Source organism: Diospyros lotus, chromosome 10, assembly GCF_014633365.1.
Source record: "Diospyros lotus cultivar Yz01 chromosome 10, ASM1463336v1, whole genome shotgun sequence".
In the NCBI taxonomy this organism is placed as follows: Eukaryota; Viridiplantae; Streptophyta; class Magnoliopsida; order Ericales; family Ebenaceae; genus Diospyros; species Diospyros lotus.
In genome coordinates this window covers 35,411,468-35,420,266 of record NC_068347.1, presented here as the reverse complement: position 1 = coordinate 35,420,266, position 8,799 = coordinate 35,411,468, and the positions used below count along the sequence as shown (strand labels likewise).

The 8,799-nt window shown below is 37.1% G+C and overlaps 1 protein-coding gene across 3 annotated transcripts in view; it reads right to left on the bottom strand.

Annotated features, from left to right (window-relative positions):
- LOC127812162 (stemmadenine O-acetyltransferase-like) overlaps positions 1 to 8,799 on the bottom strand; it is a 79,006-nt gene that overhangs the window by 18,431 nt on the left and 51,776 nt on the right. The window contains exon 1 of one of the 3 annotated variants that reach the window (XM_052352504.1): positions 6,978 to 7,132. The exons of the other annotated variants lie outside the window; for them this stretch is intronic. Within the exon in view, the coding sequence (XP_052208464.1) occupies positions 6,978 to 7,132 (155 nt within the window). Of the gene's footprint in view, positions 1 to 6,977; positions 7,133 to 8,799 lie in introns of those variants that run through there. 3 annotated transcript variants of the gene reach the window in all.

The following is an 8,799-nucleotide window of genomic DNA, read 5'->3' as shown; positions in this document are numbered from 1 at the left end:
TACATGAGCATCTCTTGATCTCCTTCTCACATGACTAAATCATCTTAGTCTAGTTTTTCTCATCTTCTCCTTGATTGGCATTATTCATACTTTATTACGAATAATTTCATTTCTAATTTTATCTTTTCTTGTATAGTCGCATATCCATCTTAACATCCTCATCTCCAATATGCTCGTCTTTTGCTCATACTGGTATTTGACTACCCCATATTCTATGTCAGACAACAAGACTGGTCTTATAGCTGTCCTATAGAATTTTCTTTTTCAATTTTAATGGAATTTTATCATCACATAATACCCTCGATGTATTTCTCTATTTTAGCCAATCTACCTTAATTCTATGTGTGACATCCTCTTGAATTTCTCTATTTTTTTGAATCACTAATACCAAATATCGAAAATGATTTTTTCTTTGTAAGATTTGATCTTCCAATTTTATTATAACATCCTCCACTCTTGGATTCTTACTAAATTTACATTCCATATATTTTATTTTCTGTCTACTTAATTTAAATCCCTTATATTCTAAATTATTTTTCCACAACTCAAGTTTAGTGTTCACTCATTCTTTTGTTTCATCCACCAACACTGCGTCATCTACAAATAGCATACACCATGACACCTCTGTCTGAATGTCTTTAGTGAGTTCATCCATTACTAAAGCAAATAAGTATGGACCTAGTGTAGAACTTTGATACAGTCCTATTGTAATTTTAAACGGTTCAATATCCTCTCCGTATGTTCTGACCCTTGTCTTTGCACCGTTATACATATCCTTAAGGGCTTGTGTCTAGGCTTTTGGGACTCCTTTCTTCTCTAAAACTCTCCATAATACTCTCTAGGGACCCTATTATAGGCCTTTTCTATATCTATAAACACCATATGCAGGTACTTCTGATGATCCTGATACCTTTTCATTAGGCATCTCAATAGGTATATAATTTCCATTATTGACCTATCAAGCATGAAACCAAACTAATTTTTCGAGACGTCATTTTCTTTTCTGAGCCTCTGCTCTATTACTCTTTCTTAGAGTTTCATGGTATGGCTCATTAACTTAATTCCTCCGTAATTTTCACAGTTTTGAACATCTCATTTGTTCTTGTATATAGGAACCAAAGTAATCTCCCTCCACTCATTTGGCATTTTTTTTGATTTAAGAATCGCGTTAAATAATTTCGTTAGGCAAGAGATGCCTTCTTTTTTCATGCATTTCCATGCTTCTATTGGTATATTATCCGATCCCACTGCCTTATGATTTTTCATCTTTTTTAATGCTTGTCTTATTTCATTTGAACTTATGCGTTGATAAAATGTATATCTCACATTACCTTCGGAGTTACTAAGATGTCCCAACCTAACTCTTGTGTCGCCACTATCATTGAATAATTTTGTGAAATACTCATTCCATCTCTCCTTAATCGCTCTCTCATTCACTAATACATTTTGGTTTTCATCTTTTATGCATTTCACTTGATTTAGATCCCTTGTTTTTCTTTCTCTTACTTTAGCTAATTTATATATCTCCCTTTCTCTATCTTTTGTATCAAGTCGTTTATATAGATTCTTATATGCTTTTGACCTTGCTTTACTAACAGCTCTTTTTACTTCTTTATAATTTTTTTAGATTTTCTTCATTATTGCACTAATATATATATATAGCCTTATATCAAGTTTTCTTATTTTTAATTTTCAATTGTACCTCTTCATTCCACCACCAAGACTCCTTAAGGTTAGGGGCACTATCATTTGTCTCTCCAAGGACTACCTTTGTCGTGCTTCTTAGCGCATTAGCCATTTCTCTCCACATTTTATTTGTCTGTCCTTCTCTATTCTATTCTTTTCTATCCCTTAATTTTTCTTTGAAGATTAGTTGTTTCTCTCATTTTAAATTCCACCACCTAATTTTTGAATTTTGTTTTATATGATTTTTTCTCTTCCAATTTCTTACTTGGACGTCAAGTACTAAAAGTCTATGTTGAGTAGTCAAACACTCTCCCGGTATCACCTTACAATCTCTACAACATAACAGATCCTCTTGTCTCAAGAGCAAGTAATTGGGTACTTGATGTGACATTTTTGAACCTAGTATTGGTTATGATGAGCCCATATGCCATAGCAAAATCTAGAATAAAGTTACCCTCATTATTAATTTTCCCGAATTCATACCCTCCATGTACTTCTCTATAGCCGTTTTTGTCTCCACGCACATGACCATTTAAATCACCTCCTATAATCACTTTATCTACTCTTGATATCATTTGTATGAGTCCTACGAGGTCCTCCCAGAATTTTGTTTTTATCTGCTCACTTAACCCCGCTTGTGGTGTATATGTACTAAAAATATTCATAGTTATTCTTTCTAAACTAACATTCACTATAATATTCCTATCCCCCATTCTCTTTACATCCACTACCTCATCTATTAAGTTTTTATCCATACTAATCCCTACTTCATTTTTCGCTCAATCATTTCCTGTGTACCATATTTTATATCTAGTTTATGATAAAATTTTTATTTTTTTCCCTACCCATCTCGACTCTTAAAGGCACATAATATTAATCTTTCTCCTAATCATCACATCTACCACTTCCATAGGTTCTGTAACACCCCGTTCGAGCGATAGGAAGGACCGAAACAACTTACCCTGATGGGCCTACGCGAACTTCCCAAGGGGGTCACCCATCCCTGGATTACTTAACTTGGGAGTTCTTTGCCAACATTCAACCCAAAAGGTATCTAGCTGGTGTTGTTTCCTTTCTTACACTATCCTCGATATATACTAACTTCTCTGGGCTCTTGGGGTATTACATTCTTCCCCCCTTAAGCACATGACGTCCTCGTCATGCGACCTTACAACCGGTCCCAGATCTCCCCCCGTTGCATGGCCGATGTGGGATTCGCCTAAGGTGCCTACACGCACCCCTCATAGGGGCCTACACACACCCCCTCGGGACTCAGTCTCCTCGTTGAGGTTTACCCCACCACCGCGCTCAGAGGCTCAGGGGTCGGCTCTGATACCACCTGTAACATCCCGTTCGAGCGATAGGAAGGACTAGAACAACTTACCCTGACGGGCCTACGCAAACTTCCCAGAAGGGTCACCCATCCCTGGATTACCCCAGGTCAAGCATGCTTAACTTGGAGTTCTTTGCCAACATTCAGCCCAAAAGGTATCGAGCTGGTGTTGTTTCCTTTCTTACACTAACCTCGATATATACTAACTTCTCTGGGCTCTCGGGGTATTATAGGTTTGCTTGTTAATGTTCATATGTTCCACGATCCAATTCTTAATCTATGATTTTGGTTTTGGCTTTGACTTTGAATTTGATTTTGATTTTGTTTTTGATTTTGATTTTGTACTAACTTCTTTACCCACATTCGTCTAAACAAATGTAGGACATTTGTTTATTTGTCACTACATCCGAGCGTCGATGCAGTGGCCCTAACTCATTTGACATTACACACGGGTAGTGTAGCACGTCGCTATGCGAGAAAATTCAATTTAGGTAGAAGATAGACACTGAATTATCCTTTATGCAAGGGTAGAAGTGATTTTAAGTAAAAAGAAAGTCTGAAAAATAATTATCACAAGATAAACCCTTAATTAACACGAGACAAATCCTTACAATCTTTGAAGCAAGTAACCTCAGGCCCATAAGGAGAATCATATGATCGGCTTTTTAAGTCTTCTTTGTGCCATTTATCCTGATTTCTATAAATCTGAGACAATATTTCTGACTCATTCACCTATTCCAATCTAAGTCATTTTCTAGCTCGTGAAATTATGAGGAACCAGAAATCCTTTATAATATGAGGTGGCGGCTAATTCTAGATCATATTGATTAATAGATCATAAATAAGGATAAAAGATAAAATGGTTAAAAAAGAGAGTTATTATCGAATATAAATCTAGTTGTGTTTTTGTCTCTTAATTAGGCCATCTCTAATGGAGACGATAATTTTTTCATTTTGCTGTCTCCAATGGGACAACAAAACATCAGACAAAAATGGTGTGATGAACAATGTTATGTCGTATTTGTGTCAGTTGTTTCTTCTCTTTGCATTCACGTTAATTTATTAGTGCAGACCGATAAATCATGGTCGACTAATTTCGATCGTCGACACGTAAATAATTAAATAATTTTTTTAAATAAATTAATTATTATGAATTAAAAAAATAAGAAAATAGAAATAATACTATTCATTTGGTGTAAATTTTGGTATAATGGGATGGATATAACTTGACAGAATAGTGTGTAAGTTGCACCATTTTAGTGTAAAAGTTACACCACTTTAAAATTTTGAGTTGGAGGTGGTCTTACTAGTCTTTTTTGATTAAATTAATATTTAAAAAGATGTGTAAATACATATTAAGTGAATCTTTAAAATTAAATGGATTTACTTCTCTCGAAACTTTACTTATTTAAATAGCCGGAGTAACTGAGATTTTTAACTAAATCTCCCAATTAAGAATTTTCAAAGACAATTAACGTACCATATATATGTCACGTCTTAATTGACAAGACATTTGATATTTTATATATCATTTAATGAAATGACGGAAGTTGACCTTCTCGATAGTTTGAACTGACCACTGATGGATAAATCGTATTTGCATGAATATGATGGAGACTGATTCTGCTGGATTGACTAACTGCAATAAAAATGAAAATTGACTGAAATGTTAATGGATGTGCTGAAAGAAAGGTCTAATAAGTACTATCTACCCTCGCCTTCTCTTACAACAGGTTGTTGGGAGTCTTTCACCACCACCACCACTACCATTATTATTGTGGAAGCAACCATTGCGAACTTTCAAATTAAACCACTTACCACTTGGAACTACTAGCGGCCTTGACCTTGTATAAGGACTTGTATGCATGGCACTACTACTGCTAGGTAGTACATGCACACAAACCTCCTCAAAATGATTTTCCCATCTTCAACCAATTCTCCCTGATGTATGCCATGCTACGTGATGGTTGTTTTGGATCTTGGAGCGAAGAGCAATGATGCTGAGGTGGTGAGGTCGGGGAATATTGTTCTGTCTTCACAGTTGTTAGATAAGGCAACCCAACAATTGTGGGAAATAGCTATATATTGTATTTTTGCATCAAGAACCAACATTGACAAGCTAATGGCAATTTCCCCAAAACAAATTAAATGTATTTACTTGAATATGGGGTATAAGTGAACTAGGGTAGTTTCTAGCTCGAGGACATCACTTTCGAAATGAACATAATGGTTCAAAAGCTTGAAGGTAGAAATCTTGAAGGTTTTGAGGGGTGATTAGGTGTTGGATTAATGAAGATGGCTCAAGTTTGAGAATGTATATATATGTATGCTTTACTTGGTAAAAGAATTATTTGAACAATTACACTGTTGATTTACGCTTCCAATTGCTTAACTCAATTATGAATTTAGGGATATAAGTGGGTCTCTACTTAACTTTGTTACATTAATATAATATTATAATATCTCACAACATGCATGGATAAACAATGCTATCAGCAAGCAAAGCTCAATCAAACGTTAAAATCTGTAGAGACATCATTGCACTTAAAATACATTTGCCCCCACTTAATTATAAGCCATATACAAGAATTCAGAAAATATTAGAATTGTTACTCCATTTTCCGGGCCAAACTAATGAAATTAATGTGTATAATACACACATGTATATATAATACCATTGTTTACAAATAAATAAATAAATAAAAGTGAAAGGACTTATGGAGATTGATTTTCTTTTTAATGTCAAAAGCATCAATCTATGATTGACGTTGGCACTGAAAAACCAGGATTTGAGGAAGCGTAGCGTAGGAATTCAGGATCTTGCTCCAAAATAGCCATTTCAGGCTCATCCAAGTGCACCCATGCTTCTATTCCTCCTCCATTCACGCTGCTTTCCGCTAGAAATACCCCGTTCACAAACACTGAACTGGGGAATCCCCAAACATGGCTAACCCAAATAGGCTTTCCCCACCCGAAGTCCAACTCCGACAATTTGAAACTTCTCAAGTCGCTGACCATGTACATTTCGGGTCTTTCTTTGGCATATGCTTCGTCTCTTTCTTCCATCAACTTGCGAATGTTGTGAAACCCTTCATCCCCTTGCATGCTTTGGATAAAATTACTGTCTAGCTTTTTAACTGCTTCCTTCACCCGACCCACCACAACTTGCAGCTCATCATTTTCGTTTGTGTGGGCTGCATTGTGGTGTGCACTTGTTAGCCAGAAGATATTTCCAAATGCATTTTCCGACAACGGCGATGCCATTCGCGGCCGCATGTTTACTGCAAAGACCAACGTGGATGGGTGTTGGGAGCCTTTGACTGTTGCGGAAGCGGCCATTGCACGCGTCCAGATTAAAGAAGTTATCGCTTGGGAACTGCTTGGATAAGGAACTAGCTGGCTAGTGGCCTTAACCTTGAGGGCTTTTATGGCATTACAATCGAACACAAATCTCCTCAAGATGCTTTTCCCTTGATTGAACCAACTCTCCTTGCAATACGCCATGCTACGTGGTAGTTGCTCGGAGCTAGGAGGGAAAAGCGAGGATGCTGAGCTGAGGTCAGGGAATATTGCTTGGTCTTGACAGCCCCTAGACAAGGCAGTCCAACACCTAAGGAAAGAAACCAACGTATTTGCATCTAACACCTTGTGCGACATGGACACGCCAATGGAAATTCCCCCAGAAGCAAATACATTGGCTTGAATAGCTAGGTGAGATAAGGTAGTTTCTGGCTCGGGCACGAAGTCTTGGTAAGGAACGAATTGGTGCAGGGCCTCGAGTTCCGGCTGCTTGAGAAACTCGGACATGTCACGATTAACAAGAGTTTCTATGAATAGAACCCCTTCATCGTTACATTCGAAGGGCATATGATCTTTAAGTCGTCCGGCAAGTGGGTAAAATCGAGACAGGGTCTGGGAGAGCGAAGTCTTTAATCGAGCCAACACTTGTTTGACGGAGGTAGCATCCGGTATGGGGAAGTGGAAGACGATGGGAACGTAAGCAGAAGCGAGGAGCTGGTCCAAGAGAGAAATGTGGAAGGTTTTAAGGTGAGGGGGTGTGGGAGAAGAAGGCTTGACGTATTCTGTTGAAACCAGTTGGATTTCCATATCCATATATATATATATATGTCGATGATGATAGAATGAGTTGCAGCAGCAGCAAGAGCAGAGGTGGGGGGGATGGAGTTAATAATAATTCAGAAGCTTTTGGTTGGTTTGGTTGATAGAATTTGGGATGAGAGATGGATATGGAGATGGAGATGTATATATAGCAGCTGCTGGGGACTGGGGAGGGATGTTGTTTGTTGATTGCGGTTGGTCAAATTAAGTGTGTTCAAAACGAGTAATAAGAAAAGTAGTCGTCTCTTATAATGGCTTCGGGTGTTATAATTGAAGAACGGTTCCACATATTCATATTATAATAATAATTCAAACAGAATTCAACTAATTAATATTCCCATTGCATAAATTAATACGAACATGCGTCCGGCCCAAGTCACATACCTTTAGGAGTACTAAATTATTTTATTAATTATTGATTTGTACTTAGTTAAGGATGTTGTCACATAGACGCCTGACACGCTCAGTATGTAAGAATTTAAGATTATTTAAATTAAGAAAAATGAAATATTAAGAACCATTTACATGGAAAACTTAAATTAAGAAAAAATATGAATAAAAAAATAAAATATTATTACGATGATATTACTATTGTAATCGTGATATTACTCTTATAATTTCAATGTTTTAGATACTTTTTATTTATAAGTTTATTATTCATCTATAAATATATGTAAATAAGCGTTTAACTTATATAAATCTATATTGTAATACCCAGGAATAATTTAAGGATAAAAATGATATTTGATAAAGGGCATAAATAGAATTTTGAAAAAAATAAGACTATAGGGTACACTAACACAGATTTGGACGACCGAATTAGTCAGAGGGAGTATCTCGGACCCTAGATAATTAAGAAAAATGGTATAGTATCATCGAGTAGAATAAATTATGATTTTTGGTGATGAAAGAAATGAGATCGAGAACAGTTTTCGGTACAGCAAAAATATAGCTGCCAATTAGGTTGTATTACCGAATTGTTATAGATGATATCCGAAAAATCAACGGAGTGTGTTTAGGACTAATATTTGATATATAGAACAACCCTTAAGTGGTTTCAGGTTGAATCGAGTGAATTTGAGGTCAAATCAATCAATCGGGCCTAAGTGTAATTTTTTAAAATTGCCCGAGGGAGGTCAAAACGGTAATTTTTCAGAAGTTTCCAAGGAGAAATGAGAAGTACTAATCTTGAGGGTCTTAGTGATGGTGTTAGAAAGATCAGGGGCTTGAGGTTAAGGGCTAAAATGCAAAAGAAAAATTTCAGGGGCCAAATTGCAATTTTTGAAAAATTGCTCAGAGATGGCAGATTTGGCCGAAATTTGTGGCCGAAAAATCCGGCCATTTGGCAGCCTAGGATTGTCAGGGAGTGGCCTAGGGTGGTCTAGGAGGCGTGGGGAAGAAGTTTTGGCCGGAAATCGGCCACGTGGGGGTCAGATTTTACCTATAAATACCTAGGGTTTCGGCCGTGAATGAGAGCTCAAATCGACCTCGTTTTTTTGACGATTTTGGGAGCTTTGATCAAGGGCTTTTGGTCGTGAGGCGTCAAGGATCACTTGGGATCGTTTTGAGGCATTTTGGAGTGGGTTTGGGGGCTGTTCGAGCTCGGCCGAGGGTTAGAGGCGGACCGCTAGCTGGACCTGCAACTCAACTTTTGGAGGCCT